Source organism: Tachyglossus aculeatus, chromosome 24, assembly GCF_015852505.1.
Source record: "Tachyglossus aculeatus isolate mTacAcu1 chromosome 24, mTacAcu1.pri, whole genome shotgun sequence".
NCBI lineage: Eukaryota > Metazoa > Chordata > Mammalia > Monotremata > Tachyglossidae > Tachyglossus > Tachyglossus aculeatus.
Window position 1 is genome coordinate 28,159,834 of NC_052089.1, and position 20,639 is coordinate 28,180,472.

Genomic DNA, 20,639 nt, shown 5'->3' on the forward strand with positions numbered 1-20,639 from the left:
GATTGAGAATGCGAGCCCCATGGGAGACAGGGACCGTGTCCAACCCGATTTGCTTACACCCACCCCAGTGGCACATACAGTGCCTGGCACATAGTAAGCGCTTAACAAATACAATAATTATTCTTATTATAAAGCTGGGGGACAGGAGAGGAGCTGGTCACCCCGCTACCCCGACGCCATCGGTTGATTGGACAAGATGGGGCAAGGGGCACTGGAGTTGAAGGGAGAGGACGGGGAGATCAGGAGGGACAGAACCCCAATGGTGCCTATATGTACCTGTATATATGTTTGTACATATTTATTACTCTATTTATTTTACTTGTACATATTTATTCTATTTATTTTATTTGGTTTATATGTTTTGTTTTGTTGTCCGTCTCCCCCTTTTAGACTGTGAGCCCGCTGTAGGGACCGTCTCTATGTGTCGCCAACTTGTACTTCCCAAGCGCTTAGTCCAGTGCTCTGCACACAGTAAGCGCTCAGTAAATACGATTGAATGAATGAATGATCTCGTATCTACCCCGGCACTTAGTACAGTGGCTGGTACACAGTAAACGCTTAACAAATACAATTAGTATTATCATCTTCTTGGAAAGGGCCTTCCCCTCCGACGGAAGAGTCACGCAGAACGGGACTGTGGTTTTTTTTTATTTTTCTAGTGGACTCTCCCAAGCGCTTAGAACAGTGCTCTGTACACAGTAAGCGCCCAATAAATACGACAGCGAATGAATGAGTGACATTCCCAAGTCCATAGTGTCCTTTTATTACCTCTAGTAACATAGCCAGTATAAATACTCTATTCTCAGTATACGCCCCTTGAAAAAAAAAGTGATAACTTAGAAGATCGCGTTAGACGAGAAGTATAAAAATAAATACGTTCATTATATGCATTCCTTATGACAAATACGATCCTTCGTGGAAGGAAAAGGGTGGTCGCTGAATACTTATAAAGTACGGCCCCCGACCTAGAGGTACGCGTTGGACTCCACGAGTGTGGACGGCCTCGGCCCCCGCCCCGGGCCGAGGGGGGCCGGCCGTCGCCCGGCTGGCAGTTGATCTGCTGGCCCCCAGCCGGGACCGCCGCTGCTGAGAGAGTCCCCCTCACCCTCGCCCCGAGGGTGGCACGGTGCCCGCTGCCCGAGGGAGGGAGAGGGGGCCTGGTGAAGATGCCCGCTTCACCCCGACACGGCCCCAGGGACCACGGTCCGTTGAAGGATTCGCTCCCCCTTCCGCTGGAGAGACCCCGAATTTCAGAGGCAGAGCCAGGGGGTCCCCGGAGGGCACATTCGGGGCACGGTGGAAGTTGCGGGGTGCCGCCGTCCTCGGCTGTTGCGGTGGGTGCCCCCCGAGGACGGCGGTCAGCGTGGACGCGTGGACCTCCGTGGCGGCTGCGGGCCCGGTGGGCATCCCGTTCGCCGGGGAGGCGTCGAGGTGATTCCAGCTGCCAGGGGTACAGCGGGCACCTCGGCTTCCTTCTACGGTCATCCCGGCTTCCGCGGGGCCCACAGTTGGCGAGCTCGCCGGGGTTGCCGGGTGTGTGGCAGACGCCATGGTCGGCGAGGGTACAGTGCCACCGGGGTGCCCAAGGAGGAGGCAGGTGTCGCGGTGATCACGGCCGGAGAGGGTACCGGTGTCGCTAGGGCGGGCCCGACGGCTACGGGTCCAGCGGATGCTGCGGTCGCCGTGGTTACCCTCCCCGCGTGCGTCCGTGAGGTAGGTGAGCCCCGCCGGGCCCCCGGCCCCTTCCCGTCCCCCGCCGGGCCCGGTGGGCACGGGGCCGACGGCCCCTGGGGGAGCGGACGTCGGCGGCCCGGCCGCGCCCTAGCCGCAGTCCGGGGCCGAGCAGAGGTCGAGGAGGGGCCCGGGCCTGCGGGCCGGGTCGCAGCTCTCCCGCGCCAGCTCGGCGCCCTCGGGGGCGAGGCAGCGCGCCGCCCGCTTGCGGACCCCTCGCCCGCAGGACGCGGAGCAGGGCGACCAGTCCCCGAGGTGCCAGCGCGGGCAGGGGGCGGCGGCGGCGGCGCAGGGCCGGACGGCCGCGGGCCGCAGCTCGGCCGGGCAGTCCGAGGAGGGGCGGCCCCGGAGGTCGCGGCAGGCCACGGGCCGGCGCCGGGTGCCCGGCCCGCAGGTGGCCGAGCATTCCCCCCACTCCCCGATGACCCACTCGGACAGCGTGGGGATGGCGTTGAAGGGCTCCTTCTTCTTACGCTGGATGAAGTAGCTGAACTTGATTTTGGGCCGCGGGCCGTCGCCCACGGTCAGCACCTGGACCGTGAGGGGCTCCTTGAGGGGGCTGAAGCTGCGCAGGCGCTCCAGGGCGGCCGAGGAGCCGCTGTAGAGGAGGACGCTCCCCCGGTAGGTCAGGTCCCGCTCCAGGGTGGACAGCGTGTAGTCGCCGTTGAGGACGTAGGAGCCGTCGGCCGCCTTCAGGGCCAGGAAGCTGCCGTGGGTGCGGGAGCCGTGGGGGTTCCTCTGCTTCACCTCGATGTTGGTGGCCCCCGCCGGGATGGTCACCACATCCTGGTAGCCGGGCCTGTAGCGGGTGACAGGACACCGGATTATACTCCCCCGAGGGCTCAGCGCGCCGCTCGGCTCGCGGCGAGCGCCCTAGACCGTGAGCCCGCTGTCAGACGGGGACCGTCTCTCTATGTTGCAGACTTGGACTTCCCCAAGCGCTCAGTACAGTGCTCTGCACACAGTAAGCGCTCAATAAATACGATTGATTGAGCGCTCAAAAAATCTGTCTCCCCCTTCTAGACCGTGGGACCGTCTCTATCTGCGGCCGACTTGGACTTCCCGAGCGCTTGGTCCAGTGCTCCGCACACAGTGATAATAATAACGATCATCATCATCATCAGTCGTATTTATTGAGCGCTTACTGTGTGCAGAGCACTGGACTAAGCGCTTGGGAAGTACAAGTTGGCAACGTATAGAGACGGTCCCGACCCAACAGTGGGCTCACAGTCTAAAAGGGGGAGACGGAGAACAAAACCAAACATACTAACAAGGTAAAATAAATAGAATAGATATGTACAAGTAAAATAAATAACGATGGATGTATTAAGTAAAATAATAATAACGATGGCATTTAGTAAGCGCTTACTATGTGCCAAGCTCTGTTCTAAGCGCCGGGGAGGTTACAAGGTGATGAGGTTGTCCCCCGGGGGGCTCACAGTCTTAATCAGTCTTAGGGAAGCAGCGTGGCTCAGTGGAAAGAGCCCGGGCTTTGGAGTCAGAGGTCATGGGTTCAAATCCCGGCTCCGCCACATGTCTGCTGTGTGACCTTGGGCAAGTCACTTAACTTCTCTGAGCCTCAGTTACGTCATCTGTAAAATGGGGATTGAGACTGTGAGCCCGGCATGGGACAACCTCATCCCTTGGCTTGGGCAAGTCGCTTAACTTCTCTGAGCCTCAGTTACGTCATCTCTAAAATGGGGATTGAGACTGTGAGCCCGACATGGGACAACCTCATCGCCTTGTATCCCCTCCCAGCGCTTAGAACAGTGCTTTGCACATAGTAAGCGCTTAACAAATACCATTATTATTATTATTATTATTATTTTTTTAATCCTCATTTTCCAGATGAGGGAACTGAGATTTGAAGCGACTTGCCCCAAGTCACACAGGTGACAATCGGCGGAGCCGGGATTTGAACCCCTGACCTCTGACTCCAAAGCCCGGGCTCTTTCCACTGAGTCACGCTGCTTCCCCAGTGACCGCTCAATAAATACGACTGAATGAATGAGTGAAAGAATGAATAGATAATAACGACGGCATTTATTAAGCGCTTACTATGCGAATAAGCACGACTGACCGCCTCACTCGTCCGACTGCAAGGCCGGTGGGGGAAGGGGACCGGCTGATCTCGCTCCCTCTAGACTGTCAGCTCGTTGTGGGCAGGGAATGTCATTGTACCGTTGTCATCATCATCATCAATCGTATTTATTGAGCGCTTACTATGTGCAGAGCACTGTACTAAGCGCTTGGGAAGTACAAATTGGCAACATCTAGAGACAGTCCCGACCCAACAGTGGGCTCACAGTCTAAAAGGGGGAGACAGAGAACAAAACCAAACATACTAACAAAATAAAATAAATAGAATAGATATGTACAAATAAAATAGAGTAATAAATATGTACAAACATATATACATATATATATGTTGTCCTCTTCCGAGTGTCTAGTACAGTGCTCTGCACGCAGTGAGCCCTCAATAAATACGATCAAATCTCGTGCCCACCCCAGTGTGTGGAAGAAAGACCTCAATAGACGCCGCGGTTTGGATCGCTTTGTCCGGCCCGACCCCACTTGGGGGGAGTTGGGGGGGGACGGGGCGAGGACGGGGGCGTCCCCCCCACTCACTTGGCGTTGGTCAGCGACCCGGACACTTTCTTGCAGGTGGCCCCACTGCCGCCGCAGATGCCGCATTTGTCGAACTTCTTGCTGGAACCGATGACGCGGTCGCAGCCGGCTTTGATACACTGGCCCCTCACGCAGACCGAAGTGGAGTCAGGGCTGCAGGGAGTTCCGTCCACCACCTAATCATCACATGATAATCACCACAGAATTGGTAATCAATCGATCGTATTTACTGAGCGCTTACTTTGTGCAGAGCACTGGACTGAGCGCTTGGGAAGTCCAAGTCGGCAACACATAGAGACGGTCCCTACCCAACAGCGGGCTCACAGTCTAGAAGGGGGAGACAGAGAACAAGACCAAACATACTAACAAAATAAAATAAATAGAATAGATATGTACAAGTAAAATAAAGTAATAAATATGTACAAAAATATATACATATATACAGGTGCTGTGGGGAAGGGAAGGAGGTGAGATGGGGGGATGGAGAGGGGGACGAGGGGGAGAGGAAGGAAGGGGCTCAGTAAGCGCTTACTATGTGCCGAGCACTGCACAGCCATTATTTATTTTTATTCTTTATTTAAGCACAGAAGTAGATACCAGCTAATCAGGGTGGACGCACAGTCCCTTTCCCACATCATAATAATGATAATAATAATGATGATGATGATGATGATGATGATAATAATAATAATAATGATGATGGCATTTGTTAAGTGCTTACTATGGGCGAAGCACTGTTCTAAGTGCCCCATGGGGCTCACAGTCTTCATCCCCATTTTACAGATGAGGGAACTGAGGCTCAGAGCAGTTAAGTGACTTGCCCAAGGTCACTCATTCATTCAATCGTATTTATCGAGCGCTTACTGCGTGCAGAGCACTGGACTAAGCGCTTGGGAAGTCCAAGTCGGCAACGTATAGAGACGGTCCCTACCCGACAGTGGGCTCACAGTCTAGAAGACAGTGGGCTCACAGTCTAGAAGGTCACACAGCAGACATGTGGCAGAGCCGGGATTAGAACCCATGACCTCTGACTACCCCAGTGCTTATGTTGCCAACTTGTACTTTCCAAGCGCTTAGTACAGTGCTCTGCACACAGTAAGTGCTCAGTAAATACGATTGATTGATTGATTGACTCCCAAGCTCGTTCTCTGTCCACTGAGCCAAGCTGCTAGTACTTGCTAATTGCTTACTACTACTACTAATAATAATTACAGTATTTGGTAAGCGCTTACTCTGTGCTGGGCACTGTACTAAGCGCTAGGGTGGGGACCAACAAATCGGGTTGGACACAGTCCCTGTCCCACATGGGGCTCACAGTCTCAATCCCCATTTTACAGAGGAGGAAAGTAAGGCCCAGAGAAGTTGAGGGCTTGCCCAAGGTCACACAGCAGGCAAGTGGTAGAGCTGGGATAAGAACCCACGACCTTCTGATTCCCAGGACCGGGCTCTTCCCACTGTGCCATGCTGCTGCAACTATGTGCCAAGCACTGTTCTAAGCACTGGGGTAGATACAAGCTCATCAGGTTGGACACCGTCCGTCTCACATCATAATAACGATAACAGTAATACTAGTACTTGCTAAGCGCTTACTATGTGCCAAGCACTGGGGTAGATACAAGCTAATCAGGTTGGACACAGTCCGTCTCACATCATAATAATGATAATAGTGATACTAGTACTTGCTAAGCGCTTACTATGTGCCAAGCACTGGTCTAAGCACTGGGGTAGATACAAGCTAATCAGGTTGGACACAGTCCCTTTCCCACATCATAATAACGATAATAAAGATACAAGTGCTTGTTAAGCGCTTACTATGTGCCAAGCACTGGTCTAAGCAGTGGGGTAGATACAAGCTAATCAGGTTGGACACCATCTATATCACATCATAATAATGATAATAGTAATACTAGTACTTGCTAAGCGCTTACTATGTGCCAAGCACTGGGGTAGATACAAGCTCATCAGGTTGGACACCGTCCGTCTCACATCATAATAATGGTAATAGTAATACTAGTACTTGCTAAGAGCTTACTATGTGCCAAGCACTGGTCTAAGCACTGGGGTAGATACAAGCTAATCAGGTTGGACACCATCCGTATCACATCATAATAATGATAATAGTTATACTAGTACTTGCTAAGCGCTTACTATGTGCCAAGCACTGGTCTAAGCACTGGGGTAGATACAAGCTAATCAGGTTGCACACCGTCCATCTCACATCATAATAATGATAATAATGATATTAGTACTTGCTAAGCGCTTACTATGTGCCAAGCACTGTTCTAAGCACTGGGGTAGATACAAGCTCATCAGGTTGGACACCGTCCGTCTCACATCATAATAATGATAATAGTGATACTAGCACTTGCTAAGCGCTTACTATGTGCCAAGCACTGGTCTAAGCACTGGGATAGATACAAGCTTATCAGGTTGGACACCATCCGTATCACATCATAATAATGATAATAGTGATACTAGTACTTGCTAAGCGCTTACTATGTGCCAAGCACTGGTCTAAGCACTGGGGTAGATACAAGCTAATCAGATTGGACACAGTCCCTTTCCCACATCATAATAATGATAATAAAGATACAAGTACTTGCTAAGCGCTTACTATGTGCCAAGCACTGTTCTATGCATTGGAGCAGATACAAGCTCACCAGGTTGGACACAGTCTCTTTCCCACATCATAATAATGGATAATAATAATGACGGCATTTGTTAAGCGCTTACTATGTGCCAAACACTGTTGGCACATAGCTTAGTACAGTGCTTAGTGCTTAGTCCAGTGCTCTGCACACAGTAAGCGCTCAATAAATACGACTGAATGAATGAATGTTCTAAGCGCTGGGGGGATACAAGGTGATCAGGTTGTCCCCCGTGGGGCTCACAGTCTTCATCCCCATTGTACAGAGGAGGGAACTGAGGCACAGAGAAGTGAAGTGACTTACCCAAAGACACACAGCAGACATGTGGCAGAGTCGGGATTAGAACCCATGACCTCTGACGCCCAAGCCCGGGCTCTTACCACTGAGCCACGCTGCTTGCTAAGCGCTTACTATGTGCCAAGCACCGTCCTAAGCACTGGGGTAGATGCAAGCTAATCAGGTTGGACACAGTCCCTGTCCCGCATGGGGCCTCACAGTCTTAACCCCCATTTTCCAGATGAGGGAACTGAGGCCCAGAGAAGTGAAGTGACTTGCCCAGAGTCACACAGCTGACAGGCGGCTGAGCCGGGATTTGAACCCATGACTTCTGACTCCCAAGCACGCGCTCTTCCCACTGAGCCACGCTGCTTCTCGCTTGTTGGACACGGGCGTCGGGGTGAAGCTTGCCGCCACCCTCCCCACTCCCAGGGGGAAGAGGGCAAGGGGCAGGGGGTGCCAAGGAGGGCAGACCATCATCATCATCAATCGTATTTATTGAGTGCTTACTATGTGCAGAGCACTGTACTAAGCGCTTGGGAAGTACAAATTGGCAACATATAGAGACAGTCCCTACCCAACAGTGGGCTCACAGTCTATACGGCCAAATGAGGATGGGGTGGACGCCTGGGACCCTCCTGGGGGCCAGGATGGGGCAGGGAAGGTCAAAGTTCAGCCTGCCCCCCAGTTTTTCAGGGGGAAAGGAGCGTGGCCCGCTCGGAAGGCCCGCTCCAGGTTGGAAACTCATCCTCCCGAGACCAGAAGGGCGCATTCCTGCCCCGGGGAATTCAAGGAATTCTGGGCAGCGCCCCAGAGATCGCCAATTCTCGGAATACTCTAGGGACTGCGAGTCTCGGAAACCCTCGTCCGATCCCCGTGGCGTTTCTAGACGGCGGCCACCCCAACCTCTTCCCCCTCCGTCCGGTTCCCACCCACTCGACGGTATTTATTGAGCACTTCCGGTTGGCAGAGCGCTGTACTGAGCGCTTGGGAGAGTACCACACAACTAGCAACCACGATCCCTGCCCTCGGGGAGGTTAGGGGCTTGTTTCCAATTCGTCCCCGACACGACACAGCCAGGTCCGTCGTGAAGCTCACCGTGGGCAGGGAATGATGATTCTGTTGCATCATCCTCTCCCAAGTGTTTAATCATCATCATCAATCGTATTTATTGAGCGCTTACTGTGTGCAGAGCACTGTACTAAGCGCTTGGGAAGTACAAGTTGGCAACATATAGAGACAGTCCCTACAATAATAATAATGGCATTTATTAAGCATTTACTATGGGCAAAGCACTGTTCTAAACACCGGGGAGGTTACGAGGCCTTCAGGTTGTATCCCGGGGGGCTCACAGTCTTAATCCCCATTTTACAGATGAGGGAACTAAGGCCCAGAGAAGTGAAGTGACTTGCCCAAAGTCACACAGCTGACAGCGGAGTTGGGATTTGAACCCACGACATCTGGCTCCAAAGCCCGTGTTCTTTCCACTGAGCCACGGTGCTTCTCAAATCATGTTGGTATTTGTTAATCACTATGTGCACAGCACTGTTCTAAGCGCTGGGGGGGATACAAGTCGATCAGGTTGTCCCACGTGGGGCTCACAGTCTTCACCCCCATTTTACAGATGAGGGAACTGAGGAACAGAGAAGTTTGGTGACTTGCTCAAAGTCACACAGCCGACAGTCGGCGGAGTTGGGATTTGAACCCATGACCTCTGACTCCAAAGCCCGTGTTCTTTCCACTGAGCCACGCTGCTTCTCAAATAATCCTGGTATTTGCTAAGCGCTTACTATGTGCAAAGCACTGTTCTAAGCGCTGGGGAGGTTACAAGGCGATCAGGTTGTCCCACGGGGGGCTCCCAGTCTTCATCCCCATTTTCCAGATGAGGTCACTGAGGCCCAGAGAAGCGAAGTGGCTTGCTCAAAGTCACCCAGCTGACAAGTAGCGGAGGCGGGATTTGAACCCATGACCTCTGACTCCAAAGCCCGGGTTCTTTCCACTGAGCCACGCTGCTTCTGGGCTGCAGAGCGCTGCTTCTTAGTAGAGCGCTCTGCACGGAGGACTGCCTCTATATGTTGCCAACTTGTACTTCCCAAGCGCTTAGTACAGTGCTCTGCACACAGTAAGCGTTCAATAAATGTGATTGATTGATTGATTGATTAAGTACCATCACGCCGGGCCGTCACTCACCTTGGGCTGCAGGACAAAGAAGTATCCAGTGCCCTTGGCTCGACACACCAATTTGCATCGGTCCTTGGGGGACACGCCGGCGAACTTGGGGGTCCACTCGACCGCGGGCCCGCCCCCGAAGGGGGACTTGGACAGGTCGTTGTGGGCTTCACACTGCTCTTCCCGGAACGTCCTCCCTGCCGACGGAAACGGGAATCGGTTCAATCGTTCATTCAGCTGTACTTATTGAGCACCTACCGGGCGCGGAGCACCAGAATAATAATAATAATAATGATGATGATGGCATTTGTTAAGCGCTTACTACGTGCCAAGCACCGTTCTGAGCGCTGGGGAGGTTACAAGGTGATCAGGTTGTCCCACGGGGGGCTCACAGTCTTCATCCCCATTTTCCAGATGAGGGAACTGAGGTCCAGAGAATAATAATAATAATGGCATTTATTAAATGCTTACTATCATCATCATCAATCGTATTTATTGAGCGCTTACTATGTGCAGAGCACTGTACTAAGCGCTTGGTTCTAATGAGATGAGAGAACTGAGGCCCAGAGAATAATAATAATAATGATGATGATGATGGTATTTGTTAAGCGCTTACTATGTGCTGAGCACTGTTCTAAGTGCTGGGGTAGATACAAGGTAATCAGGTTGTACCATGTGAGACTCACAGTCTTAATCAACCATTTTACAGATGAGGGAACTGAGGCCCAGAGAATAATAATAATAACAATAATGGCATTTATTAAGCACTTACTATGTGCAAAGCACTGTTCTAATGAGATGAGAGAGCTGAGGCCCAGAGAATAATAATAATAATAATGATGATGATGATGGTATTTATTAAGCGCTTACTATGTGCCGAGCACTGTTCTAAGCGCTGGGATAGATACAAGGCAATCAGGTTGTCCCATGTGAGACTCACAGTCTTAAGCCCCATTTTACAGATGAGGGAACTGAGGCCAAGAGAATAATAATAATAATAATGGTATTTATTAAGCGCTTACTATGTGCAAAGCACTGTTCTAAGCGCTGGGGAGGTTACAAGGTGATCAGGTTGTCCCACGGGGGGCTCACAGTCTCAATCCCCATTTTACAGATGAGGGAACTGAGGCCTAGAGAATAGTAATAATAATAATGGCGTTTATTAAGCGCTTACTATGTGCAAAGCACTGTTCTAAGCGCCGGGGAGGTTACAAGGAGATCAGGTTGTCCCACAGGGGGCTCACAGTCTTAATCCCCATTTTACAGATGAGGTGACTGAGGCCCAGAGAAGTTAAGTGACTTGACCAAAGTCACGCAGCTGGGATTTGAACCCGTGACCTCTGACTCCAAAGCCCGGGCTCTTTCCATTGAGCCACTCTGCTTCCTATGCTAAGCGCTTGGGGCAGGATAATACGACGGCGGGGCTCCGGTCTGGGCCGGCCGCCTCTCCGGGATCCTCAGTTTCCCCCGGGCTGGGGTCTGTGAGGGATGAGGGCTCCTCCCCCCTCCCCTCGGGGGGACGGGAAGACCCCCCCAACTCACCCCCGTGATCCGGGCAGTCCTGGATGTTGCAGGAGCGATACTGAACCCACCGTCCCTCGCAGTACTTTCCGCCGTTGCGGGGGACGGGGCGGTCGCACTCCCGGAAGGTGTACTGGACGCCCCCGCCGCAGGTCCTGGAACACTCTCCCCAGGGGCCCCAGGCCCCCCAGCCGCCGTGCACCGGTGCCTGCCAGGGTGGGAGAGTCCGCTTGGTCAGCCCCTGAGGCCCAGGCCTCCCGGGGGTGGCGACCGATCCCGGGGGGCGGCGAGGGGGGTGTCCAAAAAGGGGGGCCGTCGGGGAGAAGCCAGAATGGGGGTTTCGGGGGGGGAGGGGGGTGTCCTGTGCAGAGCCCAGTTATAGGGGTCTTTCCTGCCCCTCGCAAGCTCTCGGGCCCGGTCGGAGAGAGGCTGGCGTCCCGCCGGAAGCTTTTGGGGGACAGTAATAATAATAATAATAATGATGGCATTTGTTAAGCGCTTACTATGTGCGAAGCACTGTTCTAAGCGCTGGGTGGGAGATACTAGATATTAGAGAAGCAGCGTGGCTCAGTGGGAAGAGCCCGGGCTTTGGAGTCAGAGGTCACGGGTTCCAATCCCAGCTCCGCCAATTGTCAGCTGCGTGACTCTGGGCAAGTCACTTCACTTCTCTGGGCCTCAGTTCCCTCATCTGTCAAATGGGGAGGAAGACTGTGAGCCCCCCGTGGGACAACCTGATCACCTTGTAACCTCCCTAGAGCTTAGAACAGCGCTTTGCACACAGTAAGCGCTTAATAAATAAAGGCTATTATTACACAAGGCCATCAGGTTGTCCCACGGGGGGCTCACAGTCTTCACCCCCATTTTCCAGATGAGGCCCAGAGAAGTGAAGCGAGTTGGCCAAAGTCACACAGCTGACAAGTGGCGGAGCCGGGATTAGAACTCACGCCCTCTGGGTCCCAAGCCCGCGCTCTTTCCACTGGGCCACGCTGCCTGTCTGTACTAACGGTACCGTACCAAGCGGTCAGTACGGTCCGTGGGCGCTCAATAAACACGATCCAATGACCGGTGGCTTCACCCCCACGGCCGGGCCACGGGGACCCCGGGCCACACCGCGGGAGGGCGAGGGGGGCACGGCCCACTCACGCTGCGCTTCTCGCCGTCGGGCTTGTCCACGCACTTGCTGTTGAGGCACCATTTTCCGGGGCCGCAGCCCGTGCCGTCGGCCCAGGGGAAGTGCTTGGTCTGGCAGACGAGCAGGCCGCCGCCCGCGGTGCCCGTACACCACAGCGTGGCACACGTGCTGCCTTCGTCGGGGCAGTGCAGGGACTCCTCGCCGAACGTGAACTGGCACTGGCGGTGGGCATCGTACAGCGTGCCCGGGAGGTCGGACGGCAGGCGTAGAGGCTTCTGGGGTTTGTCCAGCAAACACTCCCCTGCGGCCAGAGAACGGCAATCAATCAATCCATCGTATTTACTGAGCGCTTACTGTGTGCAGAGCACTGGACTAAGCGCTTGGGATGGACAAGTTGGCAACATATTCATTCATTCATTCAATCGTATTTATTGAGCGCTTACTGTGTGCAGAGCACTGGACTAAGCGCTTGGGAAGGACAAGTTGGCAACATCTAGAGACGGTCCCTGTGCAACAGTGGGCTCGCGATCAATCAATCAATCAATCGTATTTATTGAGCGCTTACTGTGTGCAGAGCACTGGACTAAGCGCTTGGGAAGGACAAGTTGGCAACATCTAGAGACGGTCCCTGTGCAACAGTGGGCTCGCGATCAATCAATCAATCAATCGTATTTATTGAGCGCTTACTGTGTGCAGAGCACTGGACTAAGCGCTTGGGAAGGACAAGTTGGCAACATCTAGAGATGGTCCCTACCCAACAGTGGGCTTGCAATCAATCAGTCAATCAATCAATCGTATTTATTGAGCGCTTACTGTGTGCAAAGCACTGGACTAAGCGCTTGGAAAGGACAAGTTGACAACATCTAGACATGGTCCCTACCCAACAGTGGGCTCACAATCAGTCAATCAATCAATCGTATTTATTGAGCGCTTACTGTGTGCAGAGCACTGGACTAAGCGCTTGGGAAGTCCAAGTTGGCAACGTATAGAGACGGTCCCTACCCAACAGTGGGCTCACAGTCTAGAAGGTATTTGTTGAGCGCTTACTATGTGCAAAGCACTATTCTAAGCGCTGTGGAGGTTACAAGATGATCAGGTTGTCCCCACAGGGGACTCACAGTTTTTAATCCCCATGTTACAGATGAAGTAACTGAGGCCCAGAGAAGTGACTTCCCCAAAGTCACACAGCTGACAGTTGGTGGAGCCGGAATTTGAACCCACGACTTCTGACTCCAAAGCCCCCGCTCTTTCCACTGAGCCGTGCTGTTTCTCAGACCGTAAGTTCGTCGTGGGCGGGGAATATGCCCGTCTATTGTTCTACCGTCCTCTCCCAAGCGCTCACCACAGTGCCCTGCACGCGGTAAGCGCCCACCGAGTCCGACTGACAGGCTCCTTTCTAGATTCCGGATCCCACCCCAATCCGGGGCGAGGGGAGGGTCTCCCGGGAGGCGAAAGGGGCCCAGGGACTGACCGTGGCCGTTGTCCAGGAAGGAAGTGACGGTGTAAGCGCTGCAGGGCGACCAGGGCTGCCCGCGGTCCAGGCTGGACAGCATCGCCGCCATCATGTGGGAGCCGCGACTGGAGCCGCCGTTCATGCCGGCGCACTGCTTGGCCTCGTCGTGTGGCATGTTCAACACGTGACCTGCGACACGCCCCAACACGCCGGTCTGGCTGCTGGCCAGAGTTGCCCGGGGCTGGCCCTCCCCTTTCTGGGCGCGGGAGGCCGGGGCACCGGGGGGCATTGGCCTCCCGGGTCCCCCGCCCCGTCCCCCCCATCCGCGCCCGGGGCGCCAACCACTGACCTAGCTCGTGGGCGGTGGTGAAGGCGGCCTGCAGGCCGTCGTCCTCGATGACGGAGCAGCTGCGGCTGGGGTCGCACACCGTGCCCACGTCCGCCATGCCCAGGGTGTCGCAGGTCTGGGCCCCGCACAGGTCCTGGGTGCGAGGGGGAGCGGCCCGGGTCACGGACGGGGGACGGCGGGCGGGCCCGATTCTCCCCTCTCACCCGCCCTGAGGGGACGGTGCCCAAGCATGGCTCCCCTGCCAGTTCCAGGGGTTGACGGGACCGGACCCCTCTGTTCCTAGCTTTTGGGGTGATATGGGCATGGTCTCCGGTTCCTAGTTCATTCAAACATATTTGCTGAGCGCTTACTGTGTGCAGAGCACTGGACTAAGCGCTTGGGAAGTACAAGGTGGCAACATATAGAGATGGTCCCCACCCAACAGCGGGCTCACAGTCCTAGTTGTGGGGGTGATGGGGGCTGTACCCCCCACACCCCCGTTTCTAGCTTTTGAGAAGCAGCGTGGCTCAGTGGAAAAAGCCCGGGCTTTGGAGTCTGAGGTCCTGGGTTCAAAACCCGGCTCCGCCACTTGTCAGCTGTGTGACTTTGGGCAAGTTGCTTAGAACAGTGCCAGTGCTTAGAACAGTGAGTAAGCGCTTAACAAATGCCGTAATTGTTATTATTAAGTCACTTCACTTCTCTGTGCCTCAGTGACCTCATCTGTCAAATGGGGATGAAGACCGTGAGCCCCCCGTGGGACAACCCGATCACCTTGTAACCTCCCCAGCGCTTAGAACAGTGCTTTGCACATAGTAAGCGCTTAATAAATGTCATCATTATTATTTTTGGGGGGCTGGTAACCCTCTGTTCTTAGCTTTGGGGATGATGTGGGTTGTTTCTTCTGTTTTTAGCTTCGGGGGTGATGGGGGCTGAGATTCCCCGGTTCCTAGCTGCGGGGGCAATGCTCTTCCTATTTTTGGGGGTGTGCCCTCGGGCTCCAGCTACGGGGGCGACGGGACTGGTGCCGCCCCGGTTGGTAGCCGTGGGGGTGAGGGAGATCGTGTCCCCTAACCCCCCCACCTCCGACCGGCACCTCGAGGCGACCGAACCCAACGTCACGGCGGCTAAGACCCCCGCACCTCTCTCCCGGGGTCGGTCAGCCGGGGGTCAGGGGTGGGCTGGGGGTCACCTGTCTGGTGAAGAGGATGGCGGTGTCGTAGTGCTCCGGGTGGCGGTCGTTGGGCTGGTTGTGCTGGGCCTGCCAGCTGCAGAAATTCTTCAGGGTCATGGCCGCGTTGGAGGTGACCTCCGGCCCCTGCTGGGCGTCGTGGACCACCAGGATCTTGACGGCCACCAGGCTGATGGAGTTGCGGATGCTGGGGTGCTTGTAGAGGCGCGCGGCCACCGAGAAAAGGGTCAGCAGGTAGTGCTGCAGCCCCTCGCCGTGGAAGTCCGCCAGGGACTGGTCGGCCACCAGCAGCGTCTCCACGTAGCGGTGGCTGGACACGAAGCGCTTTCTCCGGACGTGTCCGGCCCCTGGGGGAGGGAGGGTCTCTGTGAGTGAGCCAAAAAGGGGGAGTCGCCCCTTCCCCTCGGACGGGGGAAGACTGACCCCCCCCCCCCCCCCACCGCAATGCTAGATTAGAGGAGCAGCGTGGCTCAATCAATCGTATTTATTGAGCGCTTACTGTGTGCAGAGCACTGTACTAATCAATCAATCATATTTATTGAGCGCTTACTATGTGCAGAGCACTGTACTAAGCGCTTGGGAAGTACAAATTGGCAACACATTGAGACAGTCCCTACCCAACAGTGGGCTCACAGTCTAAAAGGGGGAGACAGAGAACAGAACCAAACATACCAACAAAATAAAATAAATAGGATAGAAATGTACAAGTAAAATAAATAAATAGAGTAATAAATATGTACAACCATAAGCACTAAGCTTATGGTTACTAAGCTTATGATGCACTAAGCACTTGGGAAGTACAAGTTGGCAACATATAGAGACAGTCCCTACCCGACAGTGGGGTCACAGTCTAAAAGGCTCAGTGGAAAGAGCCCGGGCTTGGGAGTCAGAGGTCATGGGTTCAAATCGTGGCTCCGCCAATTGTCAGCTGGGTGACTCTGGGCGAGTCACTTCACTTTTCTGGGCCTCAGTTCCCTCATCTGTAAAATGGGGATGAAGACTGTGAGCCCCCGTGGGACCACCTGATCACCTTAATAATAATAATAATGGCATTTAAGCACTTACTATGTGCAAGGCACTATGTAACCTCCCCAGTGCTTAGAACAGTGCTTTGCCCACAGTAAAGCTCTTAATAAATGCCATTATTATTATTATTATTCTTAGATTGGGAAACTGGGAAAGGGGTGTGGGGGGGTGAAGGTCTTCCATTCAAGCCCCCCGTGGGGAGAGGGAGGGGGTCCGGCTGCCCGAAGCCCCCTCCCACCGCCCCCCGATGCCCTTGTTTGACCTTGAAAAACCAACCGGCCCCCGCTGACCCCTCAATTCTGGCCTGGACCAGGGGTGAGGAGGGGGCGATCCCACAGGCCTCAAGGGAAGGGGTCCCCCCAAGCCCCGCAATGGCGCCCACACCCCGGAATATTTTTTTTGGGGGGGGGGGGGGGGAGGGGTCCTCGGGCGTTCCGGAGAGGCGGGACAAGGAAGGAGGAGGAGGTCGGGCCTCGGAAAACAAAGCAAAGCCAGGAAAGCAGGGAAAGTTTGGCTTGGATTTATAGGTGGGGGGAGGGGGGCGGGGGGTTTTGTGTGTGTGTGTGTGTGTGTGTGTGTGTGTGTGTGTGTGTGTGTTTGAGTGTGTGCGTGCGTGGGCTCACGGAGAAGGGGTGGAGGGGGTCTCCAGATTGGCGGTCTCCCTGGCTCAAATTCCCGGAAAATTCCACCAGGCTCCCCTCCACTGGATCCTTGGAGATCCAGGCCTATCCGGAGGGGAAGGGTCTTGTTTCTGACCCTGACCACCCCCTCCTCAAATTCCCGGGAAAATTCCACCAACTTCCCCTCCACCGGATCCCTGGAGATCCAGGCCTAACCGGAGGGGAAGGGTGTTTCCGACCCTGACCCCCCCTCAAATTCCGGGGAAAATTCCTCCAAGCTCCCCTCCATTGGATCCTTGGAGATCCAGTCCTGTCCGGGGGGGGGGGGGGGGTCGTGTTTCTGACCCTGACCCCCCCCCAAATTCCCGGGAAAACTCCTCCAGGCTCCCCCCCATTGGATCCTTGGAGATCCAGTCCTGTCCAGGGGGTAGGGGGGTCGTGTTTCTGACCCTGACCCCCCCTCAAATTCCCGGGAAAATTCCTCCAGGCTCCCCTCCACTGGATCCTTGGAGATGCAGTCCTGTCTAGGGGGTGGGGGTCGAGTTTGTGACCCTGACCCTCCCCTCAAATTTCCGGGAAAATTCCACCAACTTCCCCTCCACCGGATCCTTGGAGATCGAGGCCTATCCGGAGGGGAAGGGTCGTGTTTCCGACCCTGACCTCCCCCCTCCCTCAAATTCCCGGGAAAATTCCACCAACCTCCCCTCCACCGGATCCTTGGAGACCCAGTCCTGTCCGGAGGGGAGGGGTCGTGACCCCCCCGCCCCAAATTCCCGGGAAAATTCCACCAAACTCCCCTCCACTGGATCCTCGGGGAGCCAGTCATCATCAATCGTATTTATTGAGCGCTTACTGTGTGCAGAGCACTGTACTAAACGCTTGGGAAGTCCAAGTTGGCAACACCAGTCCTGTCCAGAGGGGAGGGGTCGCGCTTCCCGGCCCCCTCCCAAGCGGGGCAGACCCCCGACCGCCGCCTCTCTCTCTCTCTCAGCGTTTAGAACAGGGCTTGGCATCCCTTCAGTCGTATTTATTTCTAGACTGCGAGCCCGTCGTTGGGTAGGGACCGTCTCTGTCGCCCATCGGTACTTTCCCGAGCGCTTAGTCCAGTGCTCTGCACCCCGTCGGCGCTCAATCCGTACTACTGAAGGAAGGAATTTGCTGAACGCTTGGCACAGAGTAAGGGCTTAGCAAACGGCATCATCATCATTACCCGGGTGGGGCTCGGAGGCCGGAGAGGGGTCCAGGGGACGGGTCCGGTTGCGGTGCCAGTCCTGTGCCCTCCAGGGCTCCGTCACCCCGCACTTGGGGGCTCCGGGCCGGCGTCGCCGCAGCACGTGTAGCACAGAGTCCGGGCCCCGAGGATGTCCCGGGCGGGCGGGCTGGATGGTGAATTGGTCCCCGCGCAGGGAGAAGGCGCCCCGCAGGCCCCCGCACATACTGAGCGCCACGGCCGAGTCCTCGACGCCCTCCACCGTGCCCGAATAGAAGCAGCCGGCCAGGCGGGAGGAGGCGGCGGGGGGCGCGGTGCCCCAGGGCCAGGCCCGGCGCCAGGAAGCTGCGGTCCGGCCGCAGGCTCAGCTCCACCCGCTGCCCGAAGGCGTCCAGCCGCACCCGCCGGGGACCCCCGGGCCCCTCCGGACCGGGCAGGATTTCGGGCACCACCAGGGCCTGGTCCTGGGCAGCCCCGGCGGGCATCACCGGGGGCCGGGCCTGGGCAGCCCCGGCGGGCACCACCGGGGGTCGGTCCTGGGCATCCCCGGGGGGCATCACCGGGGGCCGGCCCTGGGCATCCACGGGGGGCATCACCGGGGGCCGGCCCTGGGCATCCCCGGGGGGCATCACCGGGGGCCGGTCCTGGGCATCCCCGGCGGGCACCACCGGGGGCCGGTCCTGGGCATCCCCGGGGGGCACCACCGGGGGCCGATCCTGGGCATCCCCGGCGGGCACCACCGGGGGCCGGTCCTGGGCATCCCCGGCGGGCACCACCGGGGGCCGGGCCTGGGCGTCCCCGGCGGGCACCACCGGGGGCCGGTCCTGGGCATCCAAGGGGGGCATCACCGGGGGCCGGTCCTTGGCATCCCCGGGCCCCAGCAGGGCGAAGAGGCAGGCGGCCAGCAGGAGCCGGCCGGGGCGCATGGCGCGGGCCCGGGGGGGGCCGGCTGCTCCGGGCCGGGCACGGGGCGAGGGGCACGGGAGCCGCCCTCCGCCCGGGGGGCCGGGAGCGGGGGGGCCGGGGGCTCCCGGGGCCGAGGCCCGGCCGGGGGCGGGGGGCCTGTCCGGGCCCGCCCGGGGCAGGCCAGGGGGCGTCGGGAGGGCGCGGGGCCGTGCGCCCTGGGGCGCTCAGCGCGGTGCCCGGCCGCCTTCCATGGGGCGCAGGGGCCGGAGCGGGCGGAGGAGGATGTGGGCTCGGGCCCCGGCCTTGGCAGCGGCTGGCACAGTGAGAGCGGGGCCGGCCGGGCGGAGCTTTTATGGGGATGGGGGAGGAGCCCCCCCGGACCCCCTCGCTTCGTGCGTAACGGGGCGGGCGGGCGGGCGGCCCCCTCCCACCCGCCGGGACCCCGGCCAGGAGCCGCCCCCGGCTCCCCCGCCCCCCTTCCCCCTGCCTCCGCCCTCTTTGGCCCCGTTTATCCTACTGCCTTTTCTCTCGTGAATATGTTCGGTTTTTGTCGTCCGTCCCCCCCTTCCTAGACTGTGAGCCCGCTGGCGGGTAGGGACCGACTCTAGGTGTTGCCCACTTGGGCTTCTCAAGCGCTTAGTACAGTGCCCTGCACAGGGGAAGCGCTCAGTAAATACGATTGGATGAATGAATGAAAGGCGGCCCGGCCCGGCCCGGGGGGCTTCTCTCCCCCCCGCCCCCAGGGGGTGATTTGTTTGTAGCCACCCCAGCGCTTAGGCCAGGGCTCTGCACACAGTAAGCGCTCAATAAATACGCTTGAATGAATGATCTCCCCCCTCTCCAAGGGGGTGATTTGTTTGTAGCCACCCCAGCGCTTAGTCCAGTGCTCTGCACACAGGAAGCGCTCAATAAATACGATTGAATGAATGATCTCCCCCCACCCCACCCCCCGAGGGGGTGATTTGTTTGTAGCCACCCCAGCGCTTAGGCCAGTGCTCTGCACACAGTAAGCGCTCAGTAAATACGCTTGAATGAATGATCTCCCCCCACCCCACCCCCTGAGGGGGTGATTTGTTTGTAGCCACCCCAGCGCTTAGGCCAGGGCTCTGCACACAGTAAGCGCTCAATAAATACGCTTGAATGAATGATCTCCCCCCACCCCACCCCCCGAGGGGGTGATTTGTTTGAAGCCACCCCAGCGCTTAGGCCAGTGCTCTGCACACAGTAAGCGCTCAATAAATATGATTTAATGATCTCCCCCCACCCCATCCCCCAAGGGGGTGATTTGTTTGTAGCCACCCCAGCGCTTAGGCCAGGGCTCTGCACACAGTAAGCGCTCAATAAATACGCTTGAATGAATGATCTCCCCCCACCCCACCCCCCAAGGGGGTGATTTGTTTGTAGCCACCCCAGCGCTTAGGCTAGGGCTCTGCACACAGTAAGCGCTCAGTAAATACGCTTGAATAAATGATCTCCCCCCACCCCACCCCCCAAGGGGGTGATTTGTTTGTAGCCACCCCAGCGCTTAGGCCAGGGCTCTGCACACACTAAGCGCTCAATAAATACGATTTAATGAATGAATGAATGAAAGGCGGCCCAGCCCGGGGGGCTTCTCTCCCCCCACCCAGGGCTCTGCACACAGTAAGCGCTCAATGAATACGACTGAATGAATGAATGAAAGGCGGCCCAGCCCAGCCCGGCCCGGGGGGCTCCTCTCCCCCCACCCTCCCCCTTAAGGGGCTGATTTGTTTGTAGCCACCCCAGCGCTTAGGCCAGGGCTCTGCACACAGTGGGCGCTCAAC

At 56.6% G+C, this 20,639-nt stretch overlaps 1 protein-coding gene across 1 annotated transcript; it reads right to left on the reverse strand.

Moving 5' to 3' along the window:
* Nucleotides 1-742: 742 nt before the first annotated feature.
* ADAMTS1 (ADAM metallopeptidase with thrombospondin type 1 motif 1) lies at nt 743-18,447 on the reverse strand. Its single transcript, XM_038766386.1, is given in 10 exon segments — nt 743-2,530; nt 4,360-4,535; nt 9,474-9,649; nt 10,995-11,181; nt 12,117-12,406; nt 13,577-13,747; nt 13,908-14,040; nt 15,076-15,422; nt 17,932-18,251; nt 18,253-18,447. Coding segments are annotated over 10 exon segments (2,673 nt in total). The 5' UTR covers nt 18,417-18,447; the 3' UTR covers nt 743-1,821.
* Between the last annotated feature and the right edge of the window lie 2,192 nt (nt 18,448-20,639).